The sequence below is a fragment of the Fundulus heteroclitus genome, unplaced genomic scaffold, assembly GCF_011125445.2.
Source record: "Fundulus heteroclitus isolate FHET01 unplaced genomic scaffold, MU-UCD_Fhet_4.1 scaffold_66, whole genome shotgun sequence".
In the NCBI taxonomy this organism is placed as follows: domain Eukaryota; kingdom Metazoa; phylum Chordata; class Actinopteri; order Cyprinodontiformes; family Fundulidae; genus Fundulus; species Fundulus heteroclitus.
Genome location: NW_023397099.1, coordinates 1,132,098 through 1,155,627, shown reverse-complemented (window position 1 = coordinate 1,155,627; position 23,530 = coordinate 1,132,098). Strand labels below are relative to the sequence as shown.

At 43.8% G+C, this 23,530-nt stretch overlaps 2 protein-coding genes across 2 annotated transcripts in view; one reads left to right on the top strand and one right to left on the bottom strand.

The window, feature by feature from the left end:
• Positions 1-3,810: 3,810 nt before the first annotated feature.
• Positions 3,811-12,449, top strand: csrp2 (cysteine and glycine-rich protein 2). The gene is made up of 6 exons (XM_012879376.3): positions 3,811-3,942; positions 5,916-6,036; positions 7,392-7,560; positions 9,103-9,232; positions 10,664-10,757; positions 12,271-12,449. The coding sequence occupies exons 2-6, from the start codon at positions 5,925-5,927 to the stop codon at positions 12,345-12,347; spliced, it is 582 nt and encodes a 193-aa protein (XP_012734830.1). The 5' UTR covers positions 3,811-3,942; positions 5,916-5,924; the 3' UTR covers positions 12,348-12,449.
• The window catches only part of zdhhc17 (zinc finger DHHC-type palmitoyltransferase 17), a 27,878-nt gene continuing 16,795 nt past the window's right edge, over positions 12,448-23,530 (bottom strand). The window contains exons 9-17 of the mRNA XM_012879375.3: positions 22,767-22,909; positions 22,135-22,235; positions 18,100-18,224; positions 17,163-17,225; positions 16,987-17,080; positions 15,699-15,782; positions 15,435-15,592; positions 15,249-15,343; positions 12,448-15,064 (exon numbers count right to left, since the gene is read on the bottom strand). Of these exons, the coding sequence (XP_012734829.1) occupies positions 14,926-15,064; positions 15,249-15,343; positions 15,435-15,592; positions 15,699-15,782; positions 16,987-17,080; positions 17,163-17,225; positions 18,100-18,224; positions 22,135-22,235; positions 22,767-22,909 (1,002 nt within the window). The 3' untranslated portion in view covers positions 12,448-14,925. The remainder of the gene's footprint in view (positions 15,065-15,248; positions 15,344-15,434; positions 15,593-15,698; positions 15,783-16,986; positions 17,081-17,162; positions 17,226-18,099; positions 18,225-22,134; positions 22,236-22,766; positions 22,910-23,530) is intronic.

Genomic DNA, 23,530 nt, shown 5'->3' with positions numbered 1-23,530 from the left:
TGTTTGCCCTTGTTGGGTGTGCAAGGCATTGCTTTTTTATGTTGTTATCAAACCATTTCTCTTGAACCATCTTGTTCAACGTGTCGTCTTTGAGTTCTTCGTGAGTGGTGTTGAACTGACAGCAGTGAACAGACTTTACATGGTCACACTGTGTAATCAGAGAGGCACTTCTGTGGTGACTACTGTGACTGTCCATGTCACAAGCATCTTAATGGGATACACCTAACTGTCAGGTTACAGTGAGGACACCGCACCAGCACTTGCTCGGTAGTGACAACTGTTGCTTTTGCACAGCTCTGTAAATGTTGTTCTGAATGTTGTTCTGGTGGCTGAGTTTGCTTCAAGTGTGTTGGAATTGTGTGAGATGGGAGCAGATGCTGCTGATGCAGATGAGGGAACAGATGTTGCTGCTGATGAGGGACCAGCTGTTGCTGCTGATGAGGGACCAGATGTTGCTGTTGATGAGGGAGGAGATTTGTTGCTGATGAGGGAGCAGATGTTGCTGCTGATGAGGGACCAGCTGTTGCTGCTGATGAGGGACCAGATGTTGCTGCTGATGAGGGACCAGATGTACTGATTCTGTTATATGCTTTTCAATTACTTGAAAAAGTGTTTGGTTAAGGCCTGTGTGCCTATTCTAATATGAGTGATAATATTACTATAGTTTTCAGCTTTCTCCTGTTTTCCTTCCATGCCCTGCCAATTGCAAAATATTGTATAAGTGTTTACCAGTATCACTTACATTACATTTTGCATTGAGCTTTACTTATTGGAACCTCTACATTTTTAGATGTCAATGACTGTTTACCAAGAATGTCTGTATCCTCATTGCCCTCTTCATGTTTGTCCAGAATATGATACATCTGGTGAACAATATGTTTCCTTGCTGAGTTAGTAAATTCAATGCTTAATAAAGCTGACAAACTATCAGAAGCTATCCCATATATTTTCAGTTATTCTGTTCTTACGTCTAATTTAAACTCTTGAGTAGTGCTACTAATTCAACTGTGTATACTAATAAGTTATCTGTAGTTCTTTTCTTCAGTACTGTGTTATGATATGGAATATATACTGCTGCCCCATTACGTCTGGATTCTGTGTCCATTAACCATTCTGGAATGCTATCTACTGGTGGTTCCTAGAGTCTCTAAAAGTAGAATGGGAGGCAGATCTTTTAGCTATCAGGCTCCTCTCCTGTGGAACCAACTCCCAGTTTTAATCTGTGAGGCAGACACCCTGTCTACTTATAAGACTAGGTTAAAAACTTTCCTTTTTGATAAAGCTTATATAGTGGCTTGGGCTATCATGAGGTTATCTTTTTAGTTATGCTGCTATAGGCTTAGGCTGCTGGACGACATCAAGATCTATTTTTCTCACTGCTGAGTTCTCCTACTGTTCCCCAATTTTGCATTGCTTGTTGTTATTTACAACTTTTAATTTTTTGTTCTCTGTCTTTTTTCTCACTTGGCCTGGTGCTCTGTTAACTGTGACATCATCCAGGGCCATTCCCCTATAGCATAAAAAGGATTCCTGGACCAGTGTGTGCTTTTTGTGTCTCTACTCTGCCTTCTCTAACCCTCAGTCTGTCGAGGCTGATGACCGTTCACAGTGAGCCTGGTTCTGCTGTAGGTTTTCTTCCCTGTTAAAGGGAGTTTTCCTCTCCACTGTCGTGAATGCTGCTTGTCAAGACTTGATGCTTATCTGCTGGGTTTCCCTAGTTAAGAAACTTTTTCACCAATCTGTCTGGAGGATTTGATTGAATTTGACTTTGTAAAGAGCCTTGAGATGTCCTGTGTTGTGAAATGGCGCTATATAAATAAAATTGAATATATAAATAAAATTTAATTGAAATTAATTGTAATCCTGCGTACTCACCTTTTTTATTACCAATCCAACCAAAGCTATATTTGTTTGTTTTGCTGAGTTCATAATAGTCCTGTAAGATATTTTTTTGCTGGCTGTGGCTGATCATGCCCTTTAATATTGACCCAATTAATCTTCTAATTCGTAATGCCATTCTCCTATTTCAACTTACAATGCTATTACTGGTGAATTCCTAAATACCCCACAACATTATCAAAGAGCCTTTGATTGTTCCAGATCAAGAATATTCAGAATGGTTTCTGCTGTTGCCATATAGCTGATACAGCCATAATCAAGAGTCGAACGCATAAGAGACTAATATATATATATTAGCAATGATTTTCAATTTGTTTCCCATTCTCTTCCTAATTAACAAAGTCAAATGTTATTTATATTTTTACATTTTGCCCTAACTTTATCAGTTTGTTTCAATGTGAGCTTCTGATCAAAATGCATGCCCAACAATCTAATCATTTTGACCTGTTTAAGATTTTGACCATACATTTTTAAGAATATAGGTTTTTTAGAAAAACAAATAGCCTGAGATTTTTGAATTGACATTTTAGAACCTGTTTTTAATTCAAACAGGGTAAAAGTTAGGTCTATTTGCCCTTCAATCATGCGTTTTCTCAGTTAAACTTGGATGTTCTGCTAGAATATGTTTCCTTAACCCGTGTAGAACAAAGTTTAGTTCCTGTTTTAACCAGATTTTTGAACACAAATAACATGTCATGCGTCTTTGTTTGCAGTTCTGAAGTGAACGTTGAAACGTTGGCCATCAGATGAGACCTTTAGGATTCCACTGAAACTTTATTATGACCATGCAGAAACAGCAACTTATGTTCTGACTGTGTTGGTGTCAGTGCTTTAACTATCATCACAGTCAAGAACTTCCAATCTAAAATCTTTCACATCAAGATATTTATCTGCAGCTCTGACTATTATTTAGATTTTTTTTCCCTTTTCTTTACAGTCTGAGCTGAATAATTAATAACATACACCGTAAATAGCACAAATTCATTTTTATGTAGTTTCAACGGGTCCTTGACTATTTTAGAACATCCATCACATGACTTTGAATTTGGGTCTGATGCTACTGTTGGTTTGGATTTTTTTTTTTGTTTGTTTTGTTTTTTTGTAGTTTCATCATAAGTAATTCCCTTGTGCAAGTTTCACTTTTTGCATTTCCTCTGCCTTTTTACTAACATCTCATCCTGGATATGCAACCAAAAGTTGCATTCCATTTGCAGTTGGAACTCGGATATCCCACCTTCCCACCCGGAAAATCAACTGAAAGGGCCGCTAAAGTTGGACGTTCCCCTCTGAAAGCCCAGAAATGCTTCAAGGCCGATTGTTGGATCCAGTGTGGCAGCTCCTCTCATCAACAGCACGCTATGACAAAACATGTTTATTTTACCAGACACGGCTGAGTGTGTCTAAAAGCAATGTTACATATAACGGCCACAACTCTGAACCACACATATTAAAAGTGGTGTTTGTGTATGGAAAGTACAGTTTTAAAGGACGTTTATGGGACTTACTAGGAACAAAACAACAGCTTTCCTGGCTGTTGCCAAATTGGAATCCCAACCTTTTGGTTTTTTCGTTTATATTTTGGAATCTCGACTTTTCCGACTGTGTCAACTGGACTGTTTTTTACTCAGGGTTTAACTCACTCCCAGCTCCTCTTTTACATTTTCAGCACACCTTCCATATTCGCTGAAAAACCTAGGGAAGACAATCAACCAATAAGAAAACGCCTAAGTCTGCAGAGGAAAGAACCCTCTCAGTCGCAGGACAAAGCCTCTCTCTGTGGCAAGTGATTAAATGTTAAAATGGCTTGCCAAAGTTGTCTGGCAGGTGTGCTCGTGCAGGAATGTTTCCGCCCTCTCTGCCTCCTCCGTGACGCTCCTCCTCCTCCTCCTCCTCCTCCTCCTCCTCCTCCCGGGATGGGGGGCAAGGGGGCGGGGACAGTAGAAATGTGGAAGATGTGGCAGCGCAGCCTCTGCTCTGCCGCCAGTCGCTGAGGAGCCGTCTGCCTTCTAGGTGAACCCGGAGCCAGTACTACTGCTTTATTCGGTGAGTACAGTTAAATGCCGTGGCTTTAATTTGAGTTTTATGGTAGTCAGCATGCCCTGAACGATGACGTCATTGTGTTGGTGCGTGTATATAGCACTGAAGGTGAGTTTTAGCTGGGTGTGGTGGGGGGGGGGGCTGCTTTTTTATTTAGCGACATTTTCTTTCTAATTATCCAAAACGACTGACGCAATGTTCCTGCATATCATTGTTCCCCGGCCTTATTCTATCAGGAAAGTGTTCCCAGTTTGCTTTCAGGCTCATTCCCACTGCAGTTGGTTCTTTTCTTGGGAACAATTAAGCAAAAAACTCTCTAAATATAAGGTAAGCAGAACTTTATCCCTGTTGGTCCGTTTCGATAACAGTACACCTTCTTGAGCTTGGAAGGAAGTCCAGCTAGGAGAAGCGTCTAGGTGATGAAGCACAGCCTGGAAAACAGGGTGGAGAATATGGAGAATATGGAGAGATGACTTTATCCCCTGTATCTCCATACTGTGAAACATCCAACTCTCCTTCCATGCTTCTGTTTGGTCATCCTTTATAAAAACACCATGGACCAGACTATATTCCTTATCTCGTCCTATAAAACAGCCATCCATACATCTCTTTGGGGGGGGGGGGGAATATGAAAAATCTAATCCATTTGAAAACTTTATTTCCTAAAATCTTTAATGTCTTAGTCAAAGACTTCATGATCATGTCCGACAAGGATCTTAAAACTGCCTAACAACTCTTCATTGCAGTTCTGTCTGGCTTTTCATCATCTAGGCCTTCTAACTGAGGCCAAGGCTTTTTTTTTTTTTAGAGCTGCAGAAGGATCTTGGTGCTTTTGTCAGATCCAGAATCCATCACGGCAACGCACCCTACGTCTGTGTCCTCCCATCATCCACCTCCAACTTGTTCAGAACGCTGCAGCTGGACTTTTAACTCCCAGACGGGAAAAGATGATACCTGTCTGATTTTCGCTACACTGGCGTCCTGTCTGTTTTAGGATGGGTTTAGGCTAAAAACATGGAAGGTTCCGCTCCTAATCATCAGAGTTATTCAGCGTTTCTATTCGCAGCAGGTCAGATGGTCAACATTTCCTCACGCTCCCACAGCCAAAGTCTGAACCTTTAGGTGGCCGAGCTTTTTCTGTGGGTGCAATCGGCTTCCACAAGATCTTCCATCTCAAACTGAACTTTTAATCAATGCTCAAGAATTATTATTTTTTTTTTTTTTATTCTTTTTATTCAGGCAGGTGGCTCTGCTGGTTGGATCTGCCTTGCTTTTAACCTGCTTTTTATGTTTTCTCCCTCTGTGTGTTTGCTCTAGATTGATTTGGTTTAGCACTTTGGTCACCGGGCAGTGTGCGGCCACTAAAACAGAGTAAATGTTTGTGTCTCAGGAATGAAAACGTTGGGTATTTATGCACGAATAATGTGCTTTCTAGCTCCCTGCAGCCATTTCTAACACACTGGGGGTTCACAGGACCTTCAGTCTTGTTTCTGAGATTCACACAAAGGCTCAGCTGCTCAGTTCTCCCTGTTTCCTTACGCCTTTAGTTTAGACGGAAGTGAATCTCCAGAAGTCCTGGGAAGAGCATGAGCATTTGGTTCAGACGTTGTCCTGCTCTGCGTGCGTTTATCCGACGGACGGCTCCAGCCTGAGGCATGGCGCCCTGCAGACATTCCTCTGGGTATTAGTCCGCCCTCTAGTTTGGGTCGACCGTGTTTGCACAGCTTTGTTTTTGTTTTCCACACCGTGGCAGATGTGGCCATGATTTGTGGTTTTATGCTCCGACCCTGTGGATTGTTAGTGCAGTAACCACATGCTTTATGTGTGTGTGTGTGTGTGTGTGTGTGGGGGGGGGTGATAAATATACCTGTCAGGTTGTGTACAGTACCGTGTTTAAATGCAGAAAGGCCTTTGTTGCAGGGCGTGTCGTAGCAGGACAAGAAGGAGCGGTTTCTCACAATCTCGCCATCTTTCCGCAGAGAGACGCGATGCCGAACTGGGGAGGAGGCAACAAGTGCTCGGCGTGCCGCGGGACGGTCTACCACGCCGAGGAGGTGCAGTGTGACGGGCAGAGCTTCCACAGATGCTGTTTCCTGTGCAGTAAGTGCAGCTGCCAAATGCATCCATCTGCTCCCGCTTTGATTAGACCCGGGAGAATGGGAGACACTCCTAAATGACGTCTTCCCAATTACCTTTGTCTCAGAGAAACGGCACCGACGTTTATTTTGTTTTTGGTTTCAATAATTAAGGCCTCTGCTTCATGTTTGAGCCGATTGGAGCAAAGGAAAAAAACAAAGTAAAGGCCTACCACTGCTACTTAGCTAGGCAATAGGAGGGAAAATGGCAGTCGGTAGATGTTAACTGAAGCACTTGATCACTGATCATCAGCAGTGTGAGGGTTGCCAGGTTGTGTACAGGTGTGTCCTCCTAACACAACGCCACGGTGGAGAGAGGGGAAAAAACTATTGTCGCCCCTCATCCTCCTGGGAAGGCTTCTAATCCCATGTCCAACACTTGGACGTACGACCTCAGCGAACTGAAAGTGTTGGAAGGGTGTTTGTTCGACACAATGACCATGGGGAACCTGCTGTCCTTAACTTGGAGCTAGATTTCTAACATCTTAGAACCTGGGGAAGTTCAGATCCTTCCTGTTATGTCCTGAGCTGTAAAACCCTAGATTTGTAAGAGGGGGTACTTTCTTTTCTTCATGAGTTCAAAGCGTACCTGTTCATTTAACGGTGTTGTTAAAAAGCATTAGGTTAATTGAGAGAAAAAAAAAAAACATAAGTAAAAATGTCCTTTTTTTTCACATGCCATTGAACATAGCGCTTTAAGGCACCCAGTGGGTTAGTAGAAGTGCACTATATGATCCAGTGATCCCTGAGTTTGCCTACTTATAGATGCTAAGAGGCTTATCTCCTCAGAAACTTGTTAATAGTCCAACTATGCATCACTCTTTTGTTTAATTTGTATAAAAAGCCCCTTTTTAAAGGCAGTGAATAAATTTAAGGTTAAATGTAACACTAAAAACCTCCAGTATGCAAACTCTGACACCATCAGATGGGGCAATTAAGCCGAGGCTTGCCGTCATCATTATGGAAATGCCAGATATTACATTAGCTGCGTACATTTGTTTATCAGGAACACGGCAGGCCATCTGTTGAAGTGGTTCAGGCGATCCGGCCATGAAAGGTCATGGAAGCTGGACACGGTCACACCTCCTCATCAAAAACGCAAGCATGACCTCAGTAACCTGAGGGGAAAAAACGGTCTGAGCAAAACTAACAGTTTTATGATGAAGGCTCAAGTTTTTGCTGCCTCTGACAGCTTTCCTTAAAGGATGTGAAAAGTCTACAGGGTGTGAATACTTTTGCAATATATGTGGAGAATGGTCAGTGTGCTTAGCGTTCGGACCCTGATCAAAACAACTTCAGCTGGTGTCTGTGTGTCCCCAGTGGTCTGCAGGAAAGGTTTGGACAGCACCACCGTGGCCATCCACGACCAGGAGATCTACTGCAAGTCCTGCTACGGCAAGAAATACGGACCCAAAGGCTACGGCTACGGACAGGGGGCGGGAACGCTCAACATGGACCGAGGCGAGCGGCTGGGAATCAAACCAGAGGAGTAAGTTGGGCCGCTGGTGCCTTTAACAAACGGTTCTGTTGCTGCTTCTAATGCGCTGCAGCACCGAGAGCCTAACTTTGCCTGTCTGTCAACCGGACTCTCTTCGGTGTTCCCCGTCCTGCGCGATGCAGAGTTCTGTAAATGCCCGGTCACAGGACATAATTGGAGCAGCGCAGCCACGAGGTTGCAGAGGTCCTCCGGTTCTGTGGCTCATCATGTGTAATGATGCTTATTAGACGTGGCTGCTGACTGAGACGCCACTGTTGCCTCCAAGCAGCACGTGCTCATGCCACTGGACTTGATGTTCTGCTCGGAAACAAACCGAGCTTCCCGCACAATCTGTTATCAAATAAACGAGAGGACGGACACCGGTTTGACCGAAAGAGTTCTGTTAAGTTGACGGTAACCAAACGTGTCTGACTTTATTTGTTAATACTGAACAAAACCCACCGCCTTCACCAGGCGCTCGCCCAGAGGGAGCCTGCAGCCCCGCTATCAGGTGATTCCTTATAAAAGAGTTTATTATGTAAGCCAAACAATCCTGCTCACTCTCCTCTCTGTCCTCCTGAACAAAGGCCCACATTCATTCACCTCTCAATCAACACTGGGTCAGGGGTCCCCGGGGGGTTCTGCTGGCTAGCCTGCCGTCTATGGGGAGTAGGGACCAGAGGAGTCCGCTTTACGCCTGTCTTCTGAAGAACATGTTTCAGAAAATCCAATTTTTTTATATGGGACAAATGTACTATCAGATGTAATAAATTCAGCCCTATGTAAAAGTATGCCACCCCCCACCCTTCAAAGCGCCCATTGGTTATAAAGCTGGACCGTGACCCGAGTCACACCAGCGAGTCCACTCCTGAATGGTTTAAATGAAAACATCGACGTTCTGGAATGGCCTAAGCAAAGTCCGGGCTGAAATCGGCTCTTCATGATCACCAACCCTGTGATTAAGTTGAATTGTAAGAGCTCTGCGTAAGAGCGGAGCAGAACCCCTCCGGAGCGATGGAAGAGGCCTCGCCGGTACACTAATGAGCGCGTGGACGGGTTTGGATAACTTTGGTTTAAACAATGGTTTTACTTGTAATGAGTTTGATTTTCAAACATATAGGTGGCAAAAACAGACATGACGGGTCAAACCCGTTTTAACTCCATGTTTGTGCACCACGTGGTGCATTTATTCCAAATTGTGAATTTCAGAGTTGAAATCCTTGTATTCCCACAGGGCATTGTTTTCCGTCTCACAGATGCACCCTGATGGATCAGGATATATTCAGAGTTCATTTATTTCACTACTTGGCAACGGAGAAAATTCCTAGATTAATTAGTGATTTATTTACCACATCAAGCCAATGAACTGCTGAAATAAACGAGCCTTGCGGTGATTTTATAACGTAGCCAGTCACACCTGTATGTTTCAGTAGCAGTCAGCCGGTCTTTAGACATGTAGTAAGATTCTTAAAGCTGACCACTTAGGGGGCAGCGCTCCCTTTAATATCACCATTTCACTGTTTTATTAAGATGCTGCGATTTGTTTTCCTCCAGGACCCACACCCACAGACCTACAACCAACCCCAACCCGTCCAAGTTCGCCCAGAAGTTCGGCGGCTCAGACAAGTGCGCGCGATGTGGAGACTCCGTCTATGCAGCTGAGAAGATCATGGGGGCAGGCAAGGTGAGGCTACAACAAGCCGTGTGCTGAATTAACATTAACCTGAACAAAACCCCGTCTGAAGAGCATCTTGGCTTCCCTTGGTTTGTTTCCACTGGGAACCAAAGGGTTGATTCCAACAACACGCCCAAAGAAAGCTCCCTGATACAAGTACAGCTGAAGATGACCTCAGGTTGAGGTGGATCTGGAGAATGCGACCCTATAATCATGACTTAAAAGTGATAAAAGTGGCCGGTATGGTTCTGCTAAAGTAACGATGCTCCTGAGCTTTTTCACTTCTTGTCACGTTACGCAATTCTACTATTTCTATGATATAAAGAAACCTTTGAGCACTTTCTGCTGATCCGTCGCCTGGAATCCCAATAAATGCGTCACACGGGATGAAGGGGTGTGAGCGGCGATGAAGCCCACGCTGGAGGTTGGGCGTGGCTCCTGCTGATGAAGCCCCCCCCCCCCTCATCCACATGAGGCTGCGCTGCTTTACTGCCGACGAGGTCACAGGGTGGACGAGTTTGAAATGTGTGACACTCAGCAGGACAAATGAGTGGAAGTGAGGAAATCCATGCGCTTCAGATGAGATGCTCACATGATTGTTTGCAGAGAGAAGATTTAGTGCTGCTTTAAAGAAAAGCAAACTGTAAACAGACCAGAAGTATTTAGTGGAGCTGACGGAGCGCGGCTTGGCAGCGGAGCTGATTTGTAGCCGATGATGTAACCAGAAGCGGAGCTGTTGATGGTTTTCCAGATGAGAGGAAAGCCTTCAGTCAGTGGTGAAATCCTAACCTGTAATTTCCAGGGTAATGAAGACGGAGGAGAGCCCCCGGGGCTGCTGGGAGATTTTCTTTTCTCGGTTTTTAATGAAGGAATTTAGGATGAGCTCCAACCAACATCTGGAATTTGTTCAAATGACTACAGCGAGTTGGAAAGTGTTTCTACCCCTTGAACCTTTTTAACATCAGCGTCTCAATGGGATTTTTTATTTTTATTTTTTTCTTGTGAAACGGAAGGGAAAATAATGATTCAATATTTTAGCAAACAGAAATCTGGAAAGTGTGGCATGCCTGTGTGTTCAAGCCCTTTTCCTTCTGCCATGAATATCTGGCAAAAACAAGCTGCAGGCACAGGAGGTCATTTTGTTCCTACTGTCCTGAGAGAGTGAGAACACGTTTCTATGCCTTTGTCATCGCCGGGCATAGAGGTGGCAGCGTCATGCTGTGGGCTTGATGTTCTACAGCAGGGACAGGAAGCAGGTCAGAGTGGACGGGAGGTTGGATGGAGGCAACCCTGGAAGGAACCCTGTTAGCTGCAGCAGAAGCGTCAGCATTATTGTCTTTGCAATCGTAAAATAAAATCCAGCAGTAGGAGGTCAAAAACCAAGCTGTACGACTCTTGAGTGCATTCGTTAAACTGTTCCTCTTTTGCTTCTCTTTGCAGCCGTGGCACAAGAACTGTTTCCGCTGTGCAAAATGTGGTAAAAGCCTGGAGTCGACCACCCAGACCGAGAAAGATGGGGAAATTTACTGCAAAGGTAAGGTGGAAGTGAAGGGGAGATATTTAGTCCGACTTTCTGATGAAGCTTTGGATTCTCGAGGAATATTCCAATGGTTTCACATTTATTCATCGTGCAGCTGCAGCTCACGTTTCCTAATAACCCAGCAGTGACTTAAAATATGAATAGATTTTTTGAGCCTTCAGAAGACATTTCTGTCACGCTTTCTATAGAAAAACCTGAAGTACTTTAACAAGATTATTATAACATGTGGTGATAGAAAACCCCACTATAACAACCTTGTTCTACGGATCTGATCCAGGCAAAAAGCAATGTTGGTGAACATAGGCCAGCCTGAGAAGTCTTATTATGGGCCTTTCCAAAGTATTCCTATCCCCATGAAGGGTGCCATTCAGCAAATGGCATGGAAGAGTTTAATAGCATCACCACCATGTTTCACCATAGGGATGTAGTCACAAGGCTGCAATCAAGGCTCCTTATGACTTTTTGTTCTTGCTGCTTTTCCATAAAGGCTAAATTAATGGAAAGAATAGGATGTTTGTTCTGCAATGGTCTCCCACCTGAGCTGTGTGTCTCCGCAGCTCCTCCAGAGTTCCCGCGTCAGTTTAGCTGCATTTATACAGACTAGATTACTTAGTTTCACTGTAGCTAATGACTAATTGACTTGTGAAGGCTGTGTTATTTAATGCTATTAGATTGTGCTTACTTTAATGCACAAGACACTTTTTTTAGAACTGAAAACACACTAGAAAACCATGTACTTCCTCCACTTGAGAATGATGCAGTACTTTGTGTCAGCCAGTCATCTAGAATCCCAATAAATTCAACAGAAGCAGCCAAGTACAACTAAAGCCAGTCCCTGATTTGCTGTTTATTTTTTATTTGATGAAACCTTTATTTGATCAGGAAAGTCACCATTGAGATTAAGAATCTTTTTCAAGAGACCTGCAAAAATGAAAAGTTACTAAGCATTACATGTAAGAAACCTTATATAAACAGGATCTACAGGCTGTCATGTAAAGGCGTACCTGGAAGGACCGGCTCTTGCCTAATAACCCGTGGAGACCGCAGCTGTTGCTCTCTGCTCTTATCAGACAAGGATGCTTTGTTTGCTTGGACTGGATTACAGCAGCTCTGTCCTGTCCAGATAACGGCGCTGCTGAAGCATCCACGGTCTGACCTCCAATGTTTTCTCAGCTCACAATGGTCCAGCTAAGCAGAAGACCTCCGCACAGATGTCAGCAGATGGCCGTTTGCTCTGTCATAACGAAGCATGGCACTGATCAGCACCCTGGCTCTACAGGCTGAATTCAGCTGCTACACGTCAGACGCCTTACTGTCCTCTCACATGGGTCTTTGTTCAACAGTAGAAATGTCTCATTCAGTGTGTTGCTTTATCAGGGATGAAGTTGTTTAAAGCAGGGTGAGGTTCTGAAATCCAAGCTTTGAACATCTCAGAGCTTTTATCAGTCCAGCCGACATTTTTAGACCTCAATCTGCCGTTTCCTTACATTTCTTATTCCCTCTACAGCTTGTTACGCCAAGAACTTCGGGCCCAAAGGCTTCGGTTACGGCCAGGGAGCCGGCGCTCTGGTCCATGCTCAGTGATGGCCCGCCTCCACCTGGAACATTTCTGACTGCTTGGTGTCCTGAAGTCCTCTTTTACTGAAAAGAAAAAGTGCTGTTATAAATAAACACAAACCAAACGTTCATGTTTGACTGTATTTTATTATTAAAGCCATTAAAACTGAACCATGCCCATATGTTTACATCTGAAGCGGAGTTACAGTGGTATCTGAAGGTGGGCACAGAGGCACTGGAGATGATTATGTGCTTCTTTTTTTTTTTACTCTATTTCCCACATGGTGAGGGGTGGGGGACCATAGACGTTTGCAGCTGCTGGAAGAACTAGTGACAAGAGATGGGTTTTGAAATCACCATCCTGAAGTGGTGAACTCTGCCCTGCAAACAAAACCGCCAGCATTCACCACTTCAAAAGGAGCAAGATATGAGTCGCACGTGAGGCGTCTGTGGGGCAGCCGTGACATCAGTGGTTCAGCACGCTGGCGCGTATGACATGACACACAACCGTCTTCTTCTGGTGATGCAAACATGAGGCTCAAAACGTTTCAGAAGCCGTTTTAATATAACCTTTCTATCCTTAAAACTATGCATGAACACATTTTTTGTTTTTTAGAAAAAGGACAAAAAAAAAGGTTGTATTTTCGCTTTACAATTTGTACATCCAGTGGTATAACAAAACCCAGCAATCTATGACGTAGAAATAAGAACAAAAAAAAAAAAAATCGGGAGTATGAAACATTCAAATATATTACACGCCTGTTTGGGATGGCCCAGCTGGGAAGTCTGGCAACCTCACTGAACGCACTGGATCTGAAGAAAAGTACTCAAAAACAAAACTGGATGAACATAATGCAGAAACGTACTTGCAAATACTTAACATTCACTATATACAGACATGTGGCTTTGCTGGGCTGTCATGGTGACCAGGATGATGGGGGTGGGTGGGGGGGGGGGAGTGGTCAGTTGAGAAAGGCGGCGAGCGGCCGGCTGTCCCAGGCATCGTGCATGCAGTGGAGAGATTCCAGGTACCTGGGGAGGGGCTCAAATGCCTATAGACAGCAGCGTTGGACGTCACTAAAAGCTACAGTCATACAACATGGATTATAGGAAATTTGACTGTCTCCTTTATGTTTAGGTCAACAAAAAAAAAACATCCCCAGGAGCACCTTCAACTAACACTGACATAAAGAAGAAAATTGTTTTTTTTTTGTTTGTTTTTTTTATGTACAAATGCACATTCTTTACATCTCAGTCCGTCCTGTTGCTGCGGCGACTGCGCAGGGAGTTTCTGTGAAGAGGGGCCCCGTGTCTGAAGAGCCCTTCCTCTGCAAACAATGGAAATGTTGGCATGAAGCTGCTGGACCTTCTCTTCAGTAACGGCCAAATAAAATATTTATATATATATATATTTTCATATAACTAAAGTAAAACGTGATCAGTGCAACATTGTAGGCAGAAAAAAAAAGACGCAGAACAAAACAAAAAAGACTTTACAGCTTTAAAAGAGAAATGTCTGGAATGAGGCTTTCCTGTAAACTTATCCATCCGTTTCTATTAATAAATACACTCAGTGTACCTGTCTGTAGTTTTCTACACAGTTCTCCACTTTCATGCCACCCACCTCTTTAAAATGTTCTCTTCCTTATTAAAAAAAAGCCGACTAAGCTAAAATGACGCAGCGAGAACATAGTTACTTTCTCTATAAATAGTTTGAAAATAAATAGACCTGTATCACATTTTCTGGAGGATATCTGTCTTGTTCAGCGTGGTCACTGCTGAAGGAGTCCCAGCTCTGCATCATTTTATGCAGCTTTGATTTTTAGAGGAAGCGGGATTCCTCCAGCAGTTCCCTCCTGAAGACCAACACGTTCATCTGATAAGTTCTGCCAGTCCTCGTTGGCTCCCGTTCATAATTCAGCTGGGCGCAAAATTCAGACCTTTTAAAAGACGTTCCCTTTTTTTTTTTCTCGTCACGCTAACAGTTTAAATTCATGATTCGTTTTCCTGAAATTCTGTCTTTAGCCTCTAGCAACAAAAGTGTATCATGGCAGGAACCGAAAGGTTTCTGCTTCAGCACAGTGCGGAACATGGAATACGCACAGGGACGCTGAAAACAGGATCTGGAGCACGGGAGGGGAAAAGGAACGGCGCTGGCTCGTCTCCCCGGGGCGGCTTCACGTCTCCGGGACAGACAGGCGAGCTTTTATTTCAGAACTCTTCTCTGGCGGCCGCTCTCCCCTCCCGCTTGTGTTTGGCAGCAACACACCGTCCAAAAAGCCCAGGAGAGGAGGTGGGGGTGGTAGTAGTGAAAAAGGGCAAGGGTGATGATGTTGTCCCATAACTGCATGCTTGTCCTGTCCAATTCTCTTTTTTTCTTCCTCCCCAAAGGCTTTTAATCAGCGAAGGAGAGATGGTCCACAAAAAAAAAAAAAAAAAAATAATAAAAAAAAAAAAATCAGAAAAAACCTAAATGAATAAAACCGCTCTGGAGAACAGCAAGATATGAACGCCAAGGGGGGGGGGGGGCGTTAATACTTCCAAAAGCTTTGCTATCCACTCTTCACTCCCCCCGCCGTCTTCTCTTCGTCCACCACTTCCTTCTCTACACCAGCTGGTAGCCTGAGCCGGAGGTCTGGTCGTAGTCTATTGTGTACTGTGTGGTCCAGTCCACTGACACAGGCCGGATCAGGCCACAGCAGCGGATCTCAAAGAAATCTATGAGGTTTCTGATGCAGCCATGGCTAGAGAGACACAAAGAGAATGGTACAACGCCCTCGTCAGCTTTAGTATCAGAAAATATCACCGGTTAAAATGAAGCGGGCCAATAACTGAACCCTGTGGTACACCTTTTGATTTGACATCCCAGGAAAGCTAGTAGAAGCAACAAATCTAGTTGAGATGATGTGAAAACAGACTGTAACTCACTTGAAGGGGCTCTCGATGGAGGTGGCCGTGACTTTAAAGTGCTTGTATCTGCGAGCGTTCATCCGCTCGTTTGTGGTGATTCCGAGAGCTGCGATCTACAATTATCAGAAGAAAAACCATCAGCCAGCATTCCAGAGAAATACTGAGACATGACCCCGCCCCATTTTCATCTAGATGAAGCTGTACCTGGTAGAGCTGACACATGATGAGCACAGCCACCCACATGAAGTGAAAGATGCTGTTGAGGAACATCCAGAAGATCCAGGGTGAGCATGAGGCGATCTGCGTCAGGTAGAGCCAGAAACCATCCTTGGCGTAACTGGTGGCGCAGTGCATCCTCCAGTCTGGTGGAGGGGGGATCAGAAAAACAGGAAGAAGGTGTTCAATAACTAGAACGGCGCTGAAAATTGGTGCAAGACAAAGAAAAAGGGGGAAATGTGCTGTGCTTACAGGAGATGCAGCCATATATCATCCAGCAGATCATACAGAGCAGGAAGAAGAGATAGCCCATGAAGTAGCGGTGATTTCCACTCCCTGTAAAGGACAGAATATTTGGTTTCATTTAGCCTTGTACTTTTTAATAGTTTATCCGTCTGCGGAAATTATTCATTGTTGTTTAGGTTTACAGGAAGTCTAAGAAAGGTTGGGCGACAGGACGACATCTTAACCAGGTAGCTACAGCAGGGTAACATTTAAACAATGCTAAAGGGCTCACAGACAGAAAATGACACCGGATGTCAGCTACAAACCCGAGTAACCCACACATACAAGGAAATCAGAGTAAATCAGTCCAAATATGTAGTTAAAACAAAAAGAATTACAGGAAATAATTAATACACCAGAATTTATTCTGGAAAAGGATAGTTTCTGACCAATATCCTGCAAGCTGTTATTCAAGCCACCATTAAATGGCTCCTAAAAACATTAAAAGTGCTCCAACTTTACAAAGATCAAGTGATGATCTGCTGTTCTCATACGGCGTTCTCCTTCTTTTCATCCACTGCTCATTAGGTGAAAAAGGCCAGGCCAAAAGATTCTTGGTAAATTTTCCCACTGGACTCATTTTGTTGCTTTTTCTAATCCATACATGTCATTTCTGGGAAATATTCAAATTAATGGCCAAACACTGCACCATGTTGGCATAAAGAATAAAAATGAATGCTGGCTAAATCAAAGTTATGTGGATGTCTGGGAGATAAAAAAGAAGTCATAAAAGACTTGACGATTGTGCAGAGGCAAGGCTCAAGCAGAAAAATCCTGTTATACATCATTAGTGGAGCTCTGCGGGGTCTACAGCTACTGAGATGCTGTTTGTTTCTTTTCCAAATATTGGACTAAAGAAGCTGCTGTTTGTTCAGACAGCTTCCTCACTGTGAGAGCATCCTCCTGATCAAATGTCTGGAGAAGGAAGTGTTCAACGCTCCCCTGCACTGCTTCCTTCCACTGCGGTCTCCATTCTGTTTTACAGACAATGACTCAGGTTTGCCCCCCCCCCCCCCCATTCTCCACATTGTTAGGTCAATTATATTCCTAGCTTGACCAGTTTCCCTTTTTCCAGGATGTTTCCATCAGAGCCTGGTGTAACACCATGAGCTCAACAGATTCTGTCATCACATTGGGGTTCCTTGTGTGGATTATGAGGCTAAAGAAGAAAAGCATAGTCACGGTGTGCCGCAGTGGTGACGCCACGGTAACCGGTTTGTTTATACACGGGTTATGGCGCGTGTGGCCGACTTACCCACACAGTTGCCCACCCAAGGACAGTGGTGGTCAAACTTTGCGATGCAGCGGTTGCACACGGCGCAGTGTTTGGACCGGATGGGCTTCCGTATCTGCAAGAAAACAGAGCGGGGTGATCTCTGCTTTGGTTTCCTCTAAACTGCCGGCCTTGACGGCTTTGAAGGAGGAGCTTACCAAGCAGGTGCTGCAGAATATGCTTAAATCCAAGCTGCCCGTCTCGGCTAGCTCCACAATTGTCTGAAAAAGAAAGAGAGCTGTGACACGTGGAGAAGAACTCAACTTACTATTTACTGTTTAGTATTGTCTGAGTTGGGATTGCTAGCACAGCCATCATATTATGGGCTGGGCCGTGGGCTGCATTAACTGCAATCTCTTTAGCATGGTAGAATTTAGCATTGCTAGCATTTTGAAAAGCAGCGGTGTACATCTAGGGGACATGTTTTCACTCTGAGATTGCCAAAAAGCTGCCAACATTTCTGAATCTGTTATGTTCCACAACAGGCACAGGTAGACGGTTCAAACGGGGTAAAACAGAGTAACAATGCTGGGTTTTGCTCTAATTCCTGTTATCCACTCACAGTCCTGCTCTCTCCTGCAGCCTGAATGAACTGCAGACATGTAAACATGTTAAAGAAAACAGTTCCCTGTAGTACAGCTCCTCAGGTTCCTGTACGTCCTCAGGCTTTCATTTTACAAACGCAGCATTGCTACTAAAAATAGCCGGTTTTGAGCCTTCTTCACTCAGTCACAGCATCTGCACAGTCTGCCTGCTGTTTTTTTAATGCACATATTTTTTTGATGCACATATTGGTGTTACGGCCCTCAGTTATGATGGGATGAGAGCTGCATGTTCCAAGGGGAGCCTCTACGAAGCGCGGGGATGAATCTGGGGCCCGGTAAGAGGGACAGACCATTCTCTCCTCTATTGTGACAATGAGGATTAGAGAGGCCTGAAAAGTGCGTTACATAACACGGCATTCAGCATCAAAAGAAACGTCCACCAAGACTGTAAATTATACTTACCAAACTACAGCGGTGAGATTAGCGTTAAACTATGCTGGATTACATCACGCAGCCATTATGAGGAAGGTTATGAGGAAGTGAGGGATACCTTTTTCTTCTGCTCCTCTGACGCCTTAATGATTCCCGGATCAGACTTCCAGGACTTGCCAAAGTTGTAGAACAAAGCCAGGGTGTTGATCAGGAAGGGTATATGGACCGTGGCAAATGGGAGATGTGCAGAGGGGTCAAGGTACATAATAAGATGACTTTATTCCCTTTTTAATTCGCTCTATTTAAACAGCCAGCTGATGGAGGACACCGGCGAACTATTCTGGGATGCTAATGATACGTGATTGTGATCCTATAGAAGCAGCATCAGACATCTCTAGTTATAGATGGGTTCTGAGAGGAACATAAATACTGTGTAGAACATCTGAAATACTCCTTGCCTGACATCGTCAGTCACAACATAGTTAAATCGTTTTTGCAGCACTAACAAACAGGACAGTCGGACGGTCACAGCAAGCTCCTTGGATGGAAATAACCCATCCAATGCAGATTAAAGGTGCATATTAATAATGTTATTCCTATCGGAGTTTTAAAGGTGCTCATTATTTATTTCTGATCATGTTACCAAGTGAACCTTTCCCCTAAACTCCCCACATCCACCCCAGATGGACTGGCTCCGCTTTTTCCCCCCCAACTCATTTGAGTCAATGAGTGGAGCAACCCACAACAAGCACTATGGCTATGGGGTGTACCAGTGCAGGTATACATACTACAAATATCCGGTATAGCTCTGTTGTCAGTTCTTTTCCACACGTGTACAGAACAAATACAGCGTTGTGTGCCACCGGAACACGTGCAGAACGTTTAAATGCAGAACCAAGTTCACAAAGCAACGCTCTGTAGCTTTAAAAAGAAACACCAAAGCAAACCGGAGAGGACTCACAAACTTCTGCTACTATTTGGGAACATCACGCTTGCTCAGGAAGCTACAGTCAAGAAAGGCGGACCGAACCAGGACTTTATACCGGAGTACACGTACCTCATCAGCAGTAAGACATGAAACAACATTAAGCTGTACTGGAGCCCAAAATCAGCTAAATCCAGCTGCCTGCACCATTCAACTAATCCAAAACGCTACACAATGACAATTTACAAGTAGTTTGTTGTTGTTTTTGTAAAACACATCCAGCTCATCCTTTATTAAGAATTGAAAAAAAAAAAAAAAAAAAAATCAAAGCAAATCTTTACTTAGTTCTATAGTTGAAACTTTTTATTTGCTTTGCTTGATTAAAGCGAAACAATCTTTGTGTACCTTTACCCCCTAACTGCGATTATTAAGTTACTCTTTGGTTACACGTCTATCTAAGAGCTAGCGGCAGAATTTTTGTGATAAAGTCATTGGAAAGATGTCAGAATCAGGAAGCCAGCCATCAAAGAAAACCACAAATCTGTACCGACCAAGAAAAGACTGAATGATAGATCACAAGTGCTCTTTAGTGAGAACAGCTACCTCAGTCTCTAAATCTCTTCATTTTCAGTTTGATTGAAAACAATTTTTAAAAAATTGCAGCACATAATTTTTGTTTCCGCTTATACGGGCGGGTCGGACACGTCAAAGAAAACTGGAAATCGGGCGGCGTCGACCAGAAAAAGCACGACTAGTTTCTTGTTAGTACCAAAATCTAAAATGAAAGAGCAGCTTTTTAATGATCAACATTTTCCCAATGAGACTTGAATATCTGCGCCAGAACCTCCAAAGGAGGTTGGAGACACTGAGGGCAGCTCTGTCTCATCAACACCCACCCCTGAACTGCAGATGTTGCTGCATGCAGAAACAGCTCATCCCGACCTCCTAGGAATGCATTTAGGAGCTGTAAAGCATTACTCATCCCACTTGGGAGAAGAAACTCCTCCAGCATCATCAACAGATGTGATTTGTTAGCAGAAGTCGGGATATTAAGTGAACGCCGGGATGTGTAATGATGCGCTGGTGTGTCTCATCAGAGGAGGTTGCTGCTGTTATTCCAAATAAGGTGAAGGAAGGAAAGATGAGAGGTCATGGTGAGATAACTGCAGGCTGGAGGCGATTGCAGCATCATCTGCCTTGTATAGGTGAGTCAGCCGAAGCCCACAGGACATCAGCCTGCAGACGGTCTGGACTATGAAACGGCGCTTCTGTGTGACCAAGGTCTAAACTGAACCCTAATCATTAATCAATGATTGAGATAATAATCCGCAGTCTCACTTAAACTATTCATCAAATTGCTGCTCTGGAGAACATTGTCTGCTGCCTTTTTCAGAAACAGCTCTACATCACCATGGACTGACAACATGCCAAGAAAGAAGCCTATCCTGAGGAGAGGAAAAAAAACACTTTCAGATAAATGTGCAGCATGATTAGCCAAATACTTTGTTTCTGGAGAAAGGTTTGATCATCCGAGAAGGCAAAGGTGGACCTATCTGCCTCCAACACTGATGTCTGAAGGCGTCAGGATCAGACTTTAAGACCTATTAAGTTTTAAACATGGTGGTGGGAGTATCATGCCAACAGGCTGTTCCAACAGGACAATGACCCCAAACACACAAAGCAGAGTAACAGGAATGGGCCAGAGTCAGGTCTGTGTCCCCCAGTCAAGCAATTTAAATCATCTTCTCCAATGCTACTGAAAAGAGAGGTTAAATATTAAGTCAGAATTATGAGACTAGCTTATCATAGTTAAACAAATGAGGTTAAAACGCACCTTTTCTTTGGCCTTACAGTGGTATTTATGCGCAGAAAAAAAACCACAGTAATATATCTGCTTTCAGTTCCAACAATAGGCCAAATTAATTGCATACATCCTATTTCTCTCTCTGCCGAGTTCTCCTACTGTTCTCCAATTTGTATTGCTTGTCGTCCTTTCAGCTTTTAACTTTTTGATCTCTCTCTTTATCTTCATAGTAGGTACACCTGGTCTGGCGTTCTGTTAAACTGTGACATCATCCAGAGAAGACGGCTCACCCGCTACTTCCATCTAATGTAGAACAGATTACTAGATCAATGTGTGCTTCTGTGCTTTTTTGTCTCTCTTGTTGTGTCTCTGTTCTGTCTTCTGTAACCCCCAGTCGGTCGAGGCAGATGACCGTTCATACTGAGCCCGGTTCTGCTGGAGGTTTTCCTTCCTGTTAATGGGGAGTTTTTCTTTCCACTGTCGCTTCATGCTTGCTCAGTATGAGGGATTGCTGCAAAGCCATGTACAATGCAGACGACTCTCCCTGTGGCTCTACGGTTCCCCAGGAGTGAATGCTGCTTGTCGGGACTTTGATGCAATCAACTGGTTTCCTTATATAGGACATTTCTGACCCAATCTGTATAATCTGACCCAATCTGTATAATCTGACCCAATCTGTATAATATGATTGAATTTGACTTTGTAAAGTGCCTTGAGATGACATGTTTCATGAATTGGCGCTATATCAATAAAATTGAATTAATAAGGTGCATAAAGCACACTAAGGGGCAAAGAAATAATACCTGCCAGGGTATATATCTAATTATATCTATCACAAACCCTCTACCTAAAAGGGTGAGAAAATGATCTAGCACTTGGCGTGTGCATCAGATAGTTTGTGTACGTGATTAAAGAGGACCGTGCGACAGCAGAGCAGTAATCTTTCTGCAAGTAGCTGCAAGCTAAAACTGAGGCCGGCAGGAACAAAGGCAACAAAAACAAACGTCTGGGTCTGAGAGGAACTCATTTCCACATGACTAATGATCCGTGTACAATCACTTTACCATCTTAAATAGATGACTGCACATGTGCAAACCTGTCTGCTCAACAGCCGACTAGCAACTGTAGGGGACCGTTACCGACGTAGCATTAAGGCACTGCTGGCAAATGCAGTGATACTTCTAGTTACGTCAGCTTTTCTTCCTGGATGAACTCAGGTCAAGGGCCCCGTTGTCCCCGCCCACATTAGTGAACCAACTAGGTGGAAAATGAGAGCCTGCCATAACAATGACACCCCCTCCCACGTTCTGCCATCAGCACCTTGAGAACAGAGGCTCCGACGCGAGCGTGGCAAAGCAGAGAGCTGCTGCGGCCTGCTGGGATAACAGCCAAACACATGTTGCACTCAGGGGCGAAAAGGATATCGTTCCAAAACCAGTAGAACCAGGTGGAGTACATCCAAAACTTGGTCGCCAGGTAGATTCCCAGAGGCAGAGCGCTGTGCATGGAGTGGTCAAAGAAAGCCCTGCAGGGAGGTGAAAAACGGATCGGATTACAAGCAACTCAGAAAAGAGAAATAATTTGTTGCAAAACTGCTAGAGTTCACTACAAGGACGGTCGCCTTGTCTGGCCTCTGATCAGACCAGTTAAAACCAACATCTCTGAATCTTGACTCAGCTTTGTAATCAGGACATGAAGCCATCCAGTTGGTGTCTCGTAAAAGTATTCACAGCGCTTGAACTTTTTCACATTTTATCAGATTTATCAGAATAAGCAAGTTTTCTAGGAATGTTAGAGGAGATGTGATACTATGGCAACGAGGGAGGAGTCTGGTGAAGGACAAAGAGCAACAACAGAACAGGATCAGATGACTGGGGTTAATGGAGTTGAGGACACAGAGTTGGAGTTTACTGCCTACTCGACTTTTTCTGCACACAGTCAAAATGATGAAACAGGTTCCATTCTGAAGATCTGCTCCTAAAGGTGAGTGGTAAATGGACAAGGCGCAAGGCAAAACAATGGTGCTGTCTTTTTTTCTTCTCGGCCGGGGACATACTTGGAGAGGAACTGCACGGCGACCCAGACGCCCGCATACATGATGCCCTTGATCAGCCAAGAGTCGACGTCCAGGTCAGCGATGAAACCCACCAGCCAGATGACAACGAACGGTGTTCCCAGCATCACTTTCTGCCTGAACTCCTGCACAGTGATCGCACACGTCAAAGGAGGAAATGGATTTAAAAATGGGCAACTCAAACATAACAGAGATTGTTTTTATTGACTGTAACTGTAAATGAGTTAAGTAGCATGTTTAATGAGTTTGTTTCCATCCTGACAGCGACAGCTCAGTCTCAACAGATACCTTTTCATTAAAAATTAAGAAAAAAAAAACAGGAATCCATTCTAAACACAAAAGCTCTGTGGGCGGAGGCTTTAGCTTTCCATTTTTATTTATTTCTCCAGACAACACAGGGCCACTGAGCTGCAGCTGCATTCCACCATATGAAGCTCTGCTCACTAGCTAGAGCAGGGCTCACCAAAGCCGGGTCTCCAGATCATCCAAACCATGATCCAACATTTTGGACTTTACAATGTCAGATGTACTCGTTTAAATATAGTAAATTTATGCCTTTAATCATGGGGGAAGAAAATCTCTCAAAAATTCAGGACTTTTTGACAACATACAACTTTTTTCTTGCAAATACGTGAAATTAATCAATTAAATGAAATTTAATTAAGTATTTCTGAGTTTTTTGTGGAAATGTACTCTCTGTGGCCAATAATTTATTTTCTTTAATCTACGATGATTAATACAAAATT